General features: G+C 43.3%; 1 protein-coding gene across 2 annotated transcripts in view; it reads left to right on the forward strand.

The window, feature by feature from the left end:
* The window catches only part of ARMH3 (armadillo like helical domain containing 3), a 123704-nt gene that overhangs the window by 73140 nt on the left and 33213 nt on the right, over positions 1 to 17351 (forward strand). For both annotated transcript variants that reach the window (XM_038141737.1, XM_038141738.1), the window contains exon 24: positions 16625 to 16703. In XM_038141737.1, the coding sequence (XP_037997665.1) occupies positions 16625 to 16703 (79 nt within the window). The remainder of the gene's footprint in view (positions 1 to 16624; positions 16704 to 17351) is intronic.

Genomic DNA, 17351 nt, shown 5'->3' on the forward strand with positions numbered 1-17351 from the left:
ACAAACCACACAAACAGTTTTCCATTGGCAAAGAGTTCTTAGGGTTTTGGGGTCATATGTCAGCATTGATTGCTGAAGGAGCTCCAGGTGCCTAGAGGGACTTGGAGAGCTCTTGAATGTCAGTGCAGGGCGAGACTTCAGAACTCCTTGAGATTGCTGCTGGTGCGACTTGGCTTGATGTTGGTGCCCCAAGTATTATTTGCAGACAATTGTAGCTCACCTGCTCAACTGGAAAGCTCCTGACAGTAGAGAGAAGTAGTATTGAAGAGCCTTTGTGTGTCAGTATTAGAGCGGGGATTCCTGAGGTTCTAGGGACGCGTGGAACTCAGTGTTTCTTTTGGAGCTAGTAGTGGGCATCAGTGACAATGCTGGAGATGCCAAGAGTGAATGATGTGACAAAGCACTTGTGGAGCATCTCTAGAAACAAGGAGGGTGCCTTTCTTAGGTGATAGGCATGAAAACAGTGCTACATAAATTTTTCAGTGATCAGAAGGGACGTAAGAATTTCTTAAGAATGTTGCAAGTTACTGGAAGACTGGCAGAAGGTTAAATCATGAAGTAGATGAAGCTTGTGATCTGAATTGCTTTTTAACCTATCAGGCAGTTCTTGAAATGCAGTTCTTGAAAAAATTAATGCGTGTTAGCAAAAAGGGACTGTATCTTGAAAAGCAGTGTTTCAAGAAGTGTTGACATACAGCTTTACTCTAGGTCTTTGGTGAAACATTCAACTAAAGAGGTTTATTTAATTCTAGAAATATTAACAAGAGACAGAAAGTGATTTTATGATTGTATATATTTTGCAATTTTTTCAGGTGTCTCTTTCAAAAAAGGATATTGAATAATTGGAGAAAGGACAGAGAAGCTGCAGTTATGAGAAACTAATGAAAATGCTTTCAAGATTTCAGTATCATAATCTCTTTAAAACAAAACCTGTGGTATGCTCTTTAAAGTGTTCAAGCATCTTTGATGAGATAAAATACCAAAACAGAAAAATAATGTAAGGCTAGACACTGAAACCAAATTGCAGCTGCAGATTGCATAACCATTTCTTAATAGGTAATTAATCACTGTAGTCAATGACTGGAAGAATAGGTTTTCTCCTCCTGTTCCTATCTGAATAGAATACCTTGGTGAAAGGTGCTGTAGCTAGCTTCTGACATGAAAGTAATGATGTAAGGGTAATGTTGAAAAATGTGGTATGCAGAAGTTCAGATAAGCTGATCTACTCACTTGTAGTGTCTTGAATCGGATGGATTGGATCAAAGGTATCATTTTGCATTTAAAACTTAACAAATTCACTCTGGATTCTTGTGCTTTCGGCTTTTATCTTTGCAATGAGAGATCTCTCCTCCAGTACATCAGTTATAGACACACTGAAATTAATCCATGGAGCAATTAAACAGAAGGGCAACCCTGAGAATGAATTATTTTGAGACATTTTTTCTCTTAAGACCACAAGACAGGTAAGATTCAAAGAGATGTCAGTAGGCCACAAGCTTTTCATTTTTTTGCAGTTTGCAGTTGCCATGATGGCTGTGCTGAGAGAGTAGGGCCCAGGATGAAGTACTTGTGCTGCAAGGAAGTGTGGAGAAATTGTTCACTAGCTTAACCTCCAAGTGAGATTATTACATCTGTAATTTGAATTTTCAGTAGTACATGTTTCAGTTTTTTTAGGGGAGAAGGGATTTTTCACATTGTGTTTCAGAATGGAAAGAGTTTTGTACTCAGTTGTAATAGCAAAAGAAAGCTAGAGTGCTTCAGAGAGGCCTTAAAAAATAAGGTTTTGCTGAATGAATTTTGCTCAGTTTTCCATGTTAAGTCTTGGAATTAATGGACAGGAGCAGTAAATCATGCTAGGAATTGTCCTCAAACCCAAGGAAGCGGAAGTATGCTGATTATTTCAGCAAAGTCTCTCTGTTTTTCAAAGTGCATACATTTAGAGTAAGCTTAAGTGTTGGTGTTTTTGAGCACTGTGATCTTGAGGATGTCAAAGCAGCCTTTGGCACAAGAGGACCTTGTTTATCAGCTTCAGGGTCTGAAGCGTGGCACCTAGAAGAGACCCCCTGTATCCACGTATCCAGATACTCTGCAACTGGAACACGACTGGCAGTCCCATAGCAACTCTTTGTGTGTAAAAATAGGGTGGGAATTGAATGTTAATGATGCCCACCACCAGGAGAAAGGAAACTGCTGAGCTGTGCCACGGTGAATTGTGACTCCCAGCTCCTGCCAGAGCTGGAAGAGAGCTCGACCTTCAGCAGCTGTCTGACTGCAGTTTTCCTGGAATGGTTAAAAATACTTAAAAGTGATGGTGTGATTGATGATATGTTAAAAACCATTAAAGGAAACAGGAAAAGCAGTCAATACTTGGTGCAGATCTATTGCTGGGTCATGAAGAGCTGCTCTGAGGGAGGGTGTAAAAAAGCCCAGGACAATCTGTTTTGGAGCTTTTAGTAGCTGCCCCAGCATGTAACTGCAGAGAATCTGCAAGGGCTGCAAGTCTGTCTTCACTCTTTTCATGCCATCCCCTAATTCTGTCTGCTGTGTAATGACAGAGGTGTTTTGGAGCACCAAATCAAACTCTCAGGTTTGCCATTGCTAAGCACTCTGTTTACTCCTGCTCTCCCGTGTCACTTGCATTGAGGGAGGAGGTTCTTTGTTTCTCTGCTGGCACTCCCTGTTCATCACTATGCAGAATGAAACTGTTCATCACTATACAGAATGACACTTAGAAGTTGCCTGAATATTAATTTTTCAGGCTTTCTGAGAACTGTGGAGAGTAAAGGTCGGGGAAAATATATTGGCTTCTATTAAGGCAGAATGAACACACTGAGCAGCAAACAGGCATGCCAGCCTGTAATACACCCCAAACTTGGGCCTGCTACCAGCACCTCTGGCCTCCTGCCAGGAGCCTGGCAGCAACTTGTACAGAGCAGTTGCACATCTCCTCTGAATGCAGGGGTGTTGTGTCTGAAGGCTTAGAGATCCATAGTTCTTGAGATGGGAGTCCTGCTCTGTGGCAAGAGGAGTCCTGCTGGAAAGGGAGGTGAGCCATTAGTCCTTGGTAGATCTGTTTTGTGTCTACATGCAGTGTGCAAGGAAATACTCTGTGCTGGGGCCAGGGGGTTTATTTTAGAGATTGCTTGGAAAGAATTTGGATGTAACCATTTTCCAGTGTACAGCTGAAATCAAAACACTTTTCAATATTTGCCAGTTCTTATTTCGAAATATCACCTCGCTTTTTAAAATAGCTGGATGCTTTCAACATGCAGGTTTATCACTTTTACCCCAAACCTTGTGTTTTAAAACTGAACTGAAATCTTGAATTTTGTCCAAAGTTTTGAATCATCTCAATTTACAGACAAATATGGAAGGAAAAAAAAAGAGGTTTAAATTTTCTTCACCTTTCTTATTTAATTATTATGCAGCTTGTCTCTGAATCCAAATACAGTTCTGCCCTTTAGATGGCATTCATGGTTTTGTTTTATTTGTTTGGGTTTATGTCCTTTTTTGGTTTCCATATCTAATTTTTTTCCAGGAAGAGATTTATACAGTTTTAGCTTTCTTGAATGATGAGCATGCTGCCAAGCCTTGGCTCTTGCAAACTGCTAAGTGCTGTTGCTCATTAGCATCAAATGCCACAGCCCATATCACTTTGCTCTGTTGCTCAGTGAGTGCATGCTGGTTGTTGTACTGGGTTTGTGTGGCAAGGGTTTGGTGGAGGGGCTGCAGGGGTGGCTTCTCTGAGAAGCTGCCAGAAGCTTCCCCTGTGTCACATGGAGCCAGTGCCAGCCAGCTCCAGGGTGGATCCACTCCTGGCCAAGGCTGAGCCCATCAGTGGTGGTGGTAGTGCTTCCGAGATAATTTAATTAAGAAGGCAAAAAGTGACCCCGTGGGAAGCCCTCTGTGGAGCAGATTGCTGGAATGACCTGTGGTGCCATGGAGAGAGGAGCCCACCCTGGAGCAGGCTTGTTGGCAGGATCCTGCAGAAGGGACCCATGCTGGAGCTGCCTGTTCCTGAAGGACTGCACTCTGAAGGGACCCACATCGGTGCAGTTTGTGAGGAACTGCAGCCTGTGGGAAGGACTCACGTTGGAGAAGTTCCTGGAGAACTGTCTCCCATTGGATGGACCCACACTGGAGCAGGGCAAGAGTGTGAGGAGTCTCATTACCCATCCCTGATTTGGTTGACAATGAATTAAACTGACTTCTCCAAGCTGAGTCTGTTTTGCCAGTGTTGGTAGCTGGTAAGTCATCTCTCCCTGTCCTTATGTCAACCCATAACCTTGTCATTATATATTCTCTCACCTGTTCAGCTGAGAAGGGAAAAGACAGAGTGTCTTTGGTGGGCATCTGACATCTAGCCAGGGCTATCCCACCCTGGCTGTTAGAGCAGCAATTAATTGCTTTGATACTGAATGGGTTCTATAATCATCTGACCTGTTATTTCAAATAATAATCAAAGTTCTCTAATGACTCTCATGATTTAATTCCTTCAGGAGTCTTGCAACAGATGAGAAAATTTTGCCATGCAAGCTAACGTACATTAGCTGGAGAGCTGCTGGCAAAGAATGCTTTTTGAATACAGTCAGGAAAAAGATGTCTTAAACAAGAGCAGTGTGGGTGAAGGGAAAACAAGGTTTGGTAGGTGAACAGTGAGCAAGTCTGATTGCTTTCTGTTGCTCTAACACATTTTTTTGCTGCAAATTGGACTAGAGTTTTGGAGCAAGATTTTTACAGGATTTTACCTGGCAGCAAATGCTGTATCAGTCAGGCTAGAGCAGTGTTGGATCTGGGTTAAGTTGTCAGAAATTTCTAAGTGTGTGCCTATCAATAGTAAGTAATTATGCATATGCTCAGAAGGAATGCTAGCCAAGGGAAAGAAGGCATGCAAATTTTTCTCCTCTCTAAATGTGGTGGAATCTGCAGTATCACAAAAGCATGCAGTAATCATTGACAGTCTAAAACTTTGTAATAGTGACCTGTATATGTGCTGAATGCCTTTTAAAAAAAATATGCCTGTTCCTCCATGTTTTCTAAAATGCTTAAATTGGGCAGCTTTTCCTTCATGGCATATGACAGCATTCCTGTCTCAAACGTTTCTAGTACTGGGCTGATTTTGTTAATGCTGGTTCACAGGCAACACCAGGGAAAAGATTCTTGCCCCTTGCCTGAAGGCAGAAGAGTGTTTAGGTGGGACAGGAGTAGGAATCAGCCTGCTGCAGTGGTTGGACTGCCAGAGAAGTGCTGCCTTCAGTCTTTGAATGGAAGAGCTAAAAGGAACTGAGGAAAAATCAAATAGCTGACAAGTAGTTAACGCTGTGTTTTTGACCATGTGAAAGGACAAGTCAAGATTTCAACAGCCTTTTAATGCTTAGATTTTGTTGTTCACTAGGGCAATTCTGAATCAACTAGAGCTCAGAGAAATGAATGCAACTAAGTGTGGTGACTTCCTTTTTGGTATTAATTATTTTTCAAAAAAACTGCAACACATGTGGCTTTTTTTCATTAAGTTTGGGGTTTTTTTCCTTGCATTTTCACTTGATTATGGATAACATTTATTTGTGTGGTTGCTGAATTGGGAAGTTGTGTGGTCTTCCCCAACTGCTGAGTGTCTACAAACCTTGTCAGCACCAACTGAATGCATGGATGTTTTGTGTTTCAAAAAGAAAAAAGAAAGGAGGGGATAAAACACAGTCTGTGTGGCACAACTCAGAGCTTGGAATATTGAATTAGAACTGTTGGCGTAAGAATAGTGCAGCTTTAGCTTCACAAAGAAACTGGCTTCAGCTATCCAAAGCTACAGCCCTGGTTAGAACTAATGTACCTCCCTGGTGTGTAGTTGTGTATTAGCAATTATAAGGAAAAAGCAGAGGCAAACCTTTAGCTCACCTTCCACAGAGAAAAGTCATGGGGTCCTTCCTTAGATCTTTCAGATCCTCTGCCACCTGTATTATGTCACATGTAACTGGTTAAAAATCATGTGGCCTTTTTTTGCATTATGTTTTTGTAAGAGCCTTGAAAAACACTTAAATTCTAAAGCAGGAAAGATATATCAGTAGCAGAACACTGTAGGAGTTGGGCTTTTTGTTTGACTTGATGGATGGGAAAACATCAGCAGTTAACTTGGAAATGTTTGGTGTGCTGCTGTTTCTAAGACTGGAGAACCATACTTCACTTTTGAAATAGAAAATGCACTTCACTGGCCTTGCTTTTGCTAACACCCATACAAAGAACAGAGCAGAAAAAAAGCATATGTATAAATTACAAACTCAAAGCTTTGAGGGAGAGGTGAACATGGATAGATATGTCAGGGATGACAGGGGGTGATTTGAAAAGAAACTGAATTTCTCTACTTCTGTGGCATGGGAAAGTGTTCCCAAAGATTTACACTTCAACGGCCGATTCAGCTGAACGGGTTTTGTCAACATCTGCCTGAAATTCTCTGCAGGATAAGGATGGGTGAAGTAGAAGCAAAACCCAGGAAACCCCAACACTGTTGAGTGATTCTGGAAACCCTTGGGTGAGGCAAATTAATAAAAAAAAAAGTTGCCCCTTGTCCTCTGGGCTATGATGAGTTGACCCCCAGTCCTCCTGTGATCTGGAACTGGGAGTGTGTGGCCACAGACGAGTTTATCTGTGGCATTTTACTCTGCAGGTACAACGGATTTACAACTTGCTTGTTGCCAGTAACTCAGACGGTAACTTGATCAGCATCAGTAAATCACTTGCTTCTGATGGTCAGCTCTTAGAGTAGAGATCTCAGTAGTGTAGATACTTGTGAGATGTGTGGATATTGGGGTGGAGGGGGCTAGGCTTTCAGGGAGATGGGTCAGCTTAAGGCAATTAAATGGGGAAGAAGATGGGTATACATGAAATACAGCAAAGGAAATAAGATGGAGCTCTCCACTGGTCCATAAACCAGGTGCCCTGTCTCAGGAAAACAGAATCTTAATCAACTACAGGTCCTCCAGTCTTTCAGACATTAAATAAATATCCTAAAAAGAGTACCATTCATTCAGCTGTAATGCTGTTTGACTCTAGCTTTCCTTACCATTGAAAACCAACTTCACTTTGTCCCAGGTGATGTGTGGTGACATCTTTGTTGAGGATGTGGTATTCACTTGGAGTGCATCTGGGGGTGTCAACAGAATCCATGCTTCAGTCTTGATCCTGGATTTTGGAAGGATCTGAATTCCACTAGGCATTATTCAACCAATGTGATTCTCTTTTGCACCTGTCTCGCAAAAAAAACATTGTGAGGTTTGCAACATCTTGTATTTTCAGAGGATTGGACTGTAAATAACGGGTTTAGGTTGGCATGGCCGTTGGTAGTGTCTCAAAGGCTGATATTGTGAACCCTGATTTAGGTGGCTGTGCAGGTACAGCCATAGCTGACGCTTGGTGTAATTAAGTTAATGAAATACCCTTGTGGGACTCATCTTAATTTCGTTTGCAAAGTAGGTTTGACTGTAGCTGATTCTTGCTTAGACAATGTTCCTTCCCCTTCTCTCTGTAATTTAATATCCAGCTACTTCACGACTCGATTGCATTGTTCTAACCCTTTACTCTGATTGCTGATGCTTCAGGGCCTTCCTTTCCCTCTGGGACTTCTGTTGCAGGCACAGGTTTTACTCTGAGTCAGTAAAATAAGGTTGTGCTCCATGACCTAACCAGAGAAGTTTGTCTTGCTGCCACGGCCTGCAAACAGGGTGTTCAGGACCTCATGCAATACCTGCTGGCTCACACCTGACAGAATGAGGTAATAAGAGTCGTTTGCAGTGTGCTCTAGATAATGCAGGGTTGATGGCAAGTTTTCACTAAGTTAATTAAACTAGCAGCCTACTCAGAGCCTTTCTCAGAAAGCTTTAAAAGGTCCCAGTGGGATGACTTATAAACTTTCTAAGTCTCACTCTTAGCTTGATGTGTTTGGAAGCTGGTGTGTGCGTCCGTATGGTATTTTGTGCTAGATGCAGTACCCAGTGATTCAGGCTTTCCTCAGAGTTAAACATCCTGTGATTAAATACTGAGGAAGATACTAAATGCAATTTAAAAACTTCAGGTTTAGATTTTGTTTGAGGTTTTGCAGTGTGTCTTGTGTCTCAGGAGGCTTGGATGGCATCCTGTAACCTGAACGGTGAAGCAATGGGTAGATGCTGACCCACTTATAGCACTTGCAGAGAATAAACATTTGCCATAATGCTTTACTTCAGGTCCTAACCAGAGAAGGTGGCCATGCAAACATGTATGGTGAACTACTGTCAAATGGGCTTTCCCCCCCACTTCTTTAGCTTGTTTAGTTTTTATTTTTTCCTTGCCTTCTGGATGAATTATTTCTTCATACCTTGCTGTTTGTTTTAGAGAGCAGGTTGCCTTGTACATGGGAGTTAAGAGCTGGTGTGGCTGAAGGGCTGTATTTGATGTTAAAGCAGAGTTCTGTAACCCATTTCCCTGCTCTACACCAACTGACTATAAGAGACTATAACACTGTTTGCATCACAGAATGCTTGGATCCTAAAAGAACCGCAGCCTGTTTGGCCTGTGGATTGTACTTGTTTAGTACGGCTGAAGAACTTTGGACAAAGGAATGTATATGAGGTAAAAGAACTGGGAAATAGGTGCTGCAGAAAAGGTTGTTAAGGCTCTGAAAAACTTACTTCCGTATTAGTATTGCTTGTTACGGCTCTGTGCAGATGTTAAGCCAGGACCACAGCCCTAGGACAGAAGGTACTTTTTAAAAGCATATATTAAGGAAGTTTCAAAGAAGGACTTCTCATTTTCAAAGTCAGCTGAATCTTCAAAATTGCTAACACAAATGTGGAAGAAGCACAGATATTGTGCCTAAAATCCAGTATGCTGACGTAAATCATGGTTGGCTCTCACACCTGGGACATGCTAGAGTGAGTTGCAGGTCTAAGTGCTGGTGGCCTCAGAGTTTCTCTATTCCATTTATTCCATACATTTACATTATACAGCTCCAGCTCTGTGTGTAGTCATGTAGTCAGAGGTGAGCAGGTATAGTTATCTGCTGCTCTCTGAAATTGAGGTGTAATGAAGGGTTGGCTTTTTAATGGCTTTACTTTGGTAAATGTAAACTCTTGCCACACTCTCACCACTACTAGCCAGCTGTTTTGTAGCAGTGAAATGTGCCACAAAATATGTCATTTGATCTCTCATAAATTACATGTTTGAGATGAGAAATGTATTTGTTATCAAGTGATAGCTTTGTTGTAGAACAGTCAATTACAGACTGGGAGATGAGCAGGAACACAGATCCGTCTGGTGCCCTGGGCTTCAATAGATATTTTCATTCTCTGTGCCTAGGTAATAGTTTTTATTTTGTCATTCATACTACTTAAACTATCAGTGCCACTGGTTACGTATACCTAAGAATTCTGATGCTTACTTATTGAGAAAAGGGAACAGAAATGCTCCTTAGATTAGTTTCCAGTGATGCACTGGCTGCATGAAAATAGGTGAGTGGATAAATTCCCTAAATTGTAGTCTCAAGTGAGGTTGTGCAGCTGTTCCAAAAGATGAGTTAACTGCTCACCCATGAGGATTTCCTTACTTTAGAAGACAAATAGAAGTAAGTGAGGTATTTGATTTGCTTGACTTAAATTTATAGACATGGACAGTAAAAAGAGAAAATCAGCATCTGCAGTAGCTGTGGTGATACCGGGTTAGTATCCAGCAAACAGCGAAGTGTCAAGATGCACTGTGTAGCTGCCTGGTGGTTCAGAAAGCACATCTTCTGCTTCTGCCCCTGCAGAATGGAGCTTGGTGAAACCATGCTGAGCAATGTGAGAAGCTGAGTTGCTGTGTGTGCACTCTTTTGTCCCCTCCCTATTAAATAAATAGACCATGCATCTCCCTCTGCCATGGAACCTGTCATTGCGATCGATAGTTTTCAGGATAGCAGAATTGAACAGGTGTAGCAGTTGCTTCTCCTCTGAAATTCCTGCCGTGCTGACTCGGATATTTTCAGTGAGCTCTAAAGCAAATGCTTTTGACTAAAATATCCTTTTGTCTTGGATTCTTCCCTGCAGTTTATTATTGTGTCTGGAAGATGCCTCCCACTGTGAGTTGTGGACTTTGAGCTTAATGTCAGTACTCATTAAATTGTAGGAGCAAAAGAAATTTAACAGACTGGAGTTAAACCCCAATAGAAGGAAGAATTTGGTGCACAGTTCCAGGGAGTTTGCTTGCTTTTAATTGCTGCAGACAGCTTAGGTATGGTAGGTATGTGTACTTCATAGCAATGCTTCATGCATGTGTGTTAAAATAATCTAAACCCTCTCACCTCCTGCTAGGTGGGGTTGTACATATGGAGCATCTCAATCTAATTGTTGCAGGCATGGAACAGATGGGGGTTTATTGTCTGGAGTTCTGGGAGTGCCTGTGAGACTAATGTCAGCAAGATCCTTGCCCCATACAGCACTTGCTGCAGGAAGAAGACACAGCTTGCTGCAGGAAGATTGGCTTGGAAGCTTTATATAAATCTCCAGCAACCATGGTTATGGTGGCGTGTATGGGAGAAAAGGAGAGAGGGTTTGTGTTCATTTTGGTCTCTGTATTGTGTGTAATTTACTTGCTGCCTGGTACTTGAGCAGTTTCCAGCATACCACACAGTAGAACACTGGGTCTTACCACCTTGGTTAAAACACTTGGTGGAAGTGATTGCTCTTATTTCCATTTCATAAAGGAGAGACTGAGACATATGAGAGGGAACTGCTGTGGCAAATCACAGAGAGAAACTATTTACTTATTGATTCCTGTTCCTGAACAACAACTACTTCATCTCAGGCCTCCTTTTTGTAGTAAAGCAGCTTTGTGGAGTATGATGAAAGACAACTATGCCCTTTCCTGCTTGCCTATTCCTAGCCTTCATAACGGATGAAGCTTAGAGTCTGCTGGAGTATTTGTCCATCTCAGATCGTGCCAGTTTTCATTGCAGAGGGTGAGTGAACTGGCTGCCTTTGCCGTGCATTCAGTTTTACTCAGTGCAGACTGAGGTGCATTCCCTGCTGCCCAGTGTGCCGTGCTGGCATGAGCAGATGAGAAGATGAATGTCTGCAGTGAGTATAAGGTCACCCTTGATTTCCTGTGAAGGGGTAAATACCAGCCAAGAGCTGCTGCTTTTCTGTTCCACTGCAGTGTAATGTAGGAAGAAGTGAATGTGTTGTGTTGCTTTTATTGTGCAAGAAATGTTTGGGAATCCACAAGAATATTTTGTCAGGCACTGCATGCTGGACCTGTGAAATAGGTGCAAAGGCCAGGTTCATGCAGCAAATGATGGCTCAGCATTCCCATCTCTATAATAAGCTTTGCAGCCTTTCTGTTCTTCCCTTAGCCTACTTTCAGCACCTCCACAGTGCTTTACTTTGTTGCTCAGGATAAGAGGACAGTGTTGTCTTATGGGACACTGGCGATGTAACTGCTGTCAGGCAAGAGTGGGTATTAGACAGCTCATCTGCAATAACTTGATGGGGAGAGTCTGGAGGTCAGAAAAAACGTGCTGAAGAAATGCTGCCTGCCTGAGCACAGTGATTTTGCTTTCCCTGCACATTGGACCCAGACCAGTTCATTGGGAGGTTAAGGAGGGTCAGGTGCCTTCCTTACCATGGGGGGGGGGTCACCTGGACTGGAAGATCCTGTTAATTGTGGGACCAGTGCCTTTGTGTTGCTGGTGTGTTTCACTTCTCACACTTGATGTTAGAACTAGTGGTGAATTAAACTCAGGAATTAATTAAACCTTTTCTTTCCATACATGCCATATTAGTTTTTATAGGAGCCCTTTCCAGTCAGCAGAATTTGTGTCTTCAGAAGTTCTTTTTCTCTGGGCCTCTCTGCAGGGCAGCACTGATTGTTTCTCTTTATCAAGGAGTAACTCTAGGCAGTTTTTAAAGACTATAAACCTAAGTTTTAAATGTTATTGTCTGGAGAGCTACTGCAGCCACTGCAGAAGCAAGTCCTGTTGCAGTGAACACAGTGAGGGTAGGGGAATGCAGTTTACCGGGGGGGAAATCCTTCTCTCACCATAGCTCCAGGTGACAGCCACAGTGTCATGCCCCTCTTTGGGGAACAAAAAAACAGTAGGGCCCACATGGAGATTCTTCTGCTTCTCACCTTCCAGCATATATGTTTTTGAGGGAGAAAGGGCAACTAACAGTCACTTCAGGACTAGCCAATTTCTGCAGCCTCAAGAAGAGCCAAAGTAGAAACATTCCAGCAGTTGAAGGTTTCCAGTTTGCAGAGGACAGACTGCCCTGGGATGAGTTGCTGTTTCTCTCATTTTCCCTGTTCTGCAGTTTTTCACCTCTGTATCTTGATCCTATCTGCCCTTCTATCTCCTTTTTCCTATCTCTCTACTTCCTTCAGTATTCTTTCTGTGTTTTTTCTGTCCATGGTTTATCTCAAACTGAATTGTTTTGTGATGCTCAGTAAGGAGCAGCACTGTTACATATTCTGTTGCTAACGTGCTTTTCTGTGCTTTTCCTGTTCTCTTGCATTTGAGATCCTTAGCCCCTGGGACAGAGGCTTTCCACTACTCTGGATTGGTACAATACCTGTTACAGTGGGACCTGCTTTTAGTGTCTAATAACATGATTAATACAGCTAGTACAAATAAATTATTCATCTGAGCTTTGCTGTTTCTAAATCAGGGTGATTTTTCCTTCAATCATTCTCTTCTTCATGAAGAATTAAATGAATGCAATAAATATACAATAAATGCAAACATACATAAATTCAAGTGTCCTAGGTTGTTGATCCTGAGGAATATGCAGGTTCATTCAATATGTGTCTCTACATGTTTCTGGCATCATGGTGTGTAGGCAGCGTGAAGAGCTGCATGAAGAAGTGATGTGAGATGTGTGTTGTTTGGAGACCACTGGTATGCCTTGTGTATTTGCTGGGAGATCAACATCTCTCCCCAGGAGACTGAGGAATAAAGAATGTGCAGATTGTGATCTGCCTTAGAGCACTAAGCATTAACCTCAAGACAAGACACTGGGAGCCAGTTTTTTAATTCCCAAGCCTTCTGCTTATTCAGCATCTTTCCTTTGTCCAGTGACAGTCTCCTCTTGTCAGTTCACTGCCGAGCTGTGGATCTGTCAGGGGAGGCAGTGTTGCTGAAGTGACATCTCTCAGTCCCTGGAGAATTGTGTCCCACAGGTGCTGTGAAATTTGTGTGACGCATGGCAGCCACCCCCACCGAGGGACTTGGCAGTGTGCAAAGATGTAAGTGCACATCCTGTGGAAGGCTGTGTGGGAACTGCAGCATTTTGTCTTTCAGTTGACACTTCACCATTTCTTTGCTTTACAAATGTGTGGAAGATGTTCACGCTTCATGAATAGCAAACAGAAGGGTTTTCTTTTTTTCCCGCCATGATCAATATGAAGATCTCAGTAGAACACATAATCACAAATCTTTTCTAAGTGCTTTAACTGCTCCCTTCCCCCCTCCTCAAAGCTACTGGCTGGTATGGCAGTAATTGAGGCAATCACAGTGTAAAAATAAATCATTGCCAAGGATCAGCTGTTACGTGATGGTGTGGGAACTAATGGTGGCAGGACCACTGGTTCTTTTGTCAATAACGCTGTGTTTCAAAGTTCTGGTCTTCCAATTTCTCCAGGATCAAATTGAAGAGGCATCTCTGCAAAGTGAATTCCAGCTGTTAATCAGTGAATATCCCAGGAGGCCAGTTGCTAAAAACATGCCGCAGGGACAAGATACATTTTGAGAGATGGAAGATTAGCAGAGGTGTATGAGAATAGATGATGCAGAAAGGTGCTTTTTGGCCTCGGTAGCAATGGAATTTCTCATAGCAGATGAGAAGGAGCTGCACCATGTGCAAAGCCTGGCCCTGGTGGGTGTGTTGGGCTGTAAGAACCTGGCTACACAGAGCCAGGATTGAATCCAAGCTCTTCATGCTTCTCTGCCCCGGGTTGCCTGTGGGTTCAGGAAGATAGCTCTGCAGATGGTCTGGTTGGAGAGGAATTCTGCATAGTTAAAACAAATTAAACAGCTGAATTTCATTTAATCACTGAGGAGTTGTCCATTCACCTTTTGGGAAATGAGAAGGAGACTTGAATTCTTTTCCTTCTCTAATGTCTGTTGATTCTCACTGCAGTGGCAGCTGGCTGCTGCTTTAGCTTCCGCGGGGTGAATCCCAGCTGTGATTGCAGGTGCCGCTCCACTAGCTCCCATCCAAGCGGGGACTTGTGAGCAGGCAGCCCATGTTGAAGTGCTTCACAGCAGTGGGTACAAATAAATGCTAAATCTGTTCCCTGGTAAATGTTGGAACCATGTGAGTGCACTGAACCCCTCTGAGCTGCCAAACCTTCTGTCAAGCCAGAAGTTAAGTTGTTGTAAGTCTGTGTTCCATTTTCTTTCAATAACTTGCAGTGTGTCCTGTAGGAGTATAAATACAACTCCAGCCAGGCCTGAAGCATGCCGTTGAAAGCCAAGAGTGTTGGAGAGGCTGGGTAGTGGACAGTGTGATTGTGTCTCTGGTCGCACTGAAATTGGAAGAGTCTGGGCATGTCTCCACCTCTATGTTTGTCCTTCTCCAGAGGGAAGGGGTTATGGAAAGCCTGGTAGAGGCACTGCTGAATTTGTTTTCTGGATCTAAGTGTCAGGGTTGGTGAGAAGGCAGAAGTCCCCCTGTGCCGAGTGTGTAGGGATGCTGTAGGAGCAGCTGCAGGAGTGACTGGCCCTGTGTGCTGACTGGCACCTGGTGTGTCGATGAGATGTGGCTGGGAGTGTTGCGGTGAAGGTCACAGCCAGGAGAGTGAGTGAGATGATTGTGTCCTGCTGCCCTGCTCTCTGAGACCCCACCTGGGGTGCAGTGTCCAGCTCTAGTGTCCTCAGCACAAGAAGGACATGGACATGTTGGATGGAGCCAGTGCAGAGGAAGCCATGAAAGTGTTCAGAGGGATGAACCCTTCCACAAAAACATGCTGAAAAGACTAGAGAAGACCTTATTGTGGATAGACCTTATTGCAGCCTTTCAGTATTTAAAGGGGACTTACAAGAAGGCTGAGGAAAAACTTTTTAGCAGAGCTTGCAGCAACAGGATGAAAGATAATGGTTTTAACTTGGAGAGTTGATACAGATTATATATGAGAAATAAGTTTTAAACAATGAGAGTGGTGAGGCATTGGAACTAGGTGGATGACCCATCCCTGGAGACATTCAAGGTCAGGTTGGATGGAGCTCTGAGCAACCTGATCTTGTTGAAGATATATCTGTTCATTTCAGCAAGCTTTACAGGTCCCCCTACAACTGAAACAATTCTTTGAGTCTATGAATTGCAGATTCTGTTTGGGTTTGAGGTTTTTTTGGGTTGTGATTTTTTTTCCCTCCCACTCCCTCTCTCCAAACCTTCCACACTCTTTATCTGTGTATTTGAAGAAGTAAGGATGCTTCTAGGTAGGTTTTTATCCTGCTCTGACTGGCACCACTGATTATCACGCATTCCTAGGCTGGGGCACAAGCTCTTGGCTGTGATGAGGTCTGGAGAAAGCAGCTGAAAGTCCTTCTGCAGGTGGAGGAATGGGGAGGAGGGAACCCATTAGAGTCCAACAGAGAGAACTGGAGTGAATTTTCATGCTGATGAAAATGAGAGTGGAAGCCCTGACTGCTGCTGCAGTGTAATCTGGCTGAGCAAGTGTTCTCCAGGCACAGTCAGAACTCATCTGTGCCGAGCTCTGACATGGCCTATTCCCATGGTGAATATTTACCTCAGCAGTGGGGCTCATGAGTAATATCCCAACTGGAGCAGTTGCAAACTCTGTTCCAGGGAGTCTTTTCTGTCCTGCCATTTATCTTTGCAGCAGCACCTGACAAGCAGAAGGAAGGCTGAGGAAATGCTCCAGCTGCAGTTTGGTGGGGCTTTTTTCCCCCAGTTGTTATTTTACTTTCAATTTCAGATTTCTCACATCTGCTTCTAGATCCACCTGGAAGGGAAAGGGAGTGGTGCAGATTGGTGCAGCTAGTGAGAGAAATGAGGCAGAAGAGCAGGAGTGACCAGTATTTGCTGCTGTGTTTGGGACAGTGACATAACTTATCTCTAATGATCTAAAGTGGGGATGAGGACTGAAGTCATTATGGTAAGAATTCAAAACGTAGTGGTTGTAGTGATGGATGACTACAAGTCAGCCAGCTACAACATTTTAAACAGAGTGAAAATCCAAAGCAATAAACCATCAGCTTCATCATGTCAGGCAGCAAAGTTTCACAAAATGTCAGGCCATGCTGAGGGGCCGCAGTTCCCTGAGCAGGATGGGGCAGTGATGGCCAGGTTTGCTGTAGCTCTGCTGGAACACAGAGCAATTTGCAGCCTGTTCCCAGCAATTCCCCCTCCCAGAGCAGCAAGCACAGGCCAGTATCTGCTGGGAAAAATGCACCCATGTGTAGGAAAGTGCCTGTGCTTGCAGTCAGGATCTGCATTGGCCTCAGCAGGGAGTGTGCCTTCAGCACAGCAAATGCTACTTTGTGGTGAGGGAGGAATTTCTTGCAGGACTGGCTCCATGTGCACCTACTCAGACTGGCAGGGAATTTCTGCTGCATCTCTAAGCTATTCCTGAGACCTCTGAAAATGTCCCTCTTTTGTTTCAGAGCCATCATCAATCACTTCAACCCGAAGATAGAGTCTTATGCTGCAGTGAATCACATATCACAGCTCTCCGAGGACCAGGTAAGCCAGGCGTGCCATGGCCTTCTCTCGTGTTGACCTCTGGAATTGTGGGTGTTCAGGAGTACCTTGTGCTCCCTGGGACTGATGATGTGGCAGCAGAAGGAGATGCAAGTGGGACTCTCATGTTCCTTGTTCAGATGCAGGTGAGAAAGAAAAGCAAGAATTGCTTTAGCCAATTTTACCACCACGTACGGAGATTTTGGTCCTGCAGATGTAGAAGGATGGGTACAAACAAGAAAAATATTCAGCATTGTCAGCAAGTGTATTTGGACGCTGTGAGGATGCTGGCATTTAGAATGGGACAGGAAGTTTTTGGCAGCAACCTTAGTTATCAGAGAACTGTTGAGCGTAGTTTGATGGTTTTGTTTTGGTGATATTGGGGACCTAGAGCTCTGACAACAACTGGTAAAATTTTTCTAGGGTAATTGAATTCAGTTGGGTTAGATTTTAAAAAGCAGAGGTTTTTAATAAAGAGTGTGGTTGTGTTAGGTTTCCCTTCCTTAATTTGGCCTGGTTTGCTATCTTCGTGTTCTGCTTGTATTGCATAAATTTGTAAACGTGGGTTTTTGAAAATAGGCTACTGTGAGTGGTCTCAGGAATGGAATAGATGGCCTATTTCCCAAAATAAAATATCAGAATTATACATTA

The sequence above is a fragment of the Motacilla alba genome, chromosome 6, assembly GCF_015832195.1.
Source record: "Motacilla alba alba isolate MOTALB_02 chromosome 6, Motacilla_alba_V1.0_pri, whole genome shotgun sequence".
NCBI lineage: Eukaryota > Metazoa > Chordata > Aves > Passeriformes > Motacillidae > Motacilla > Motacilla alba.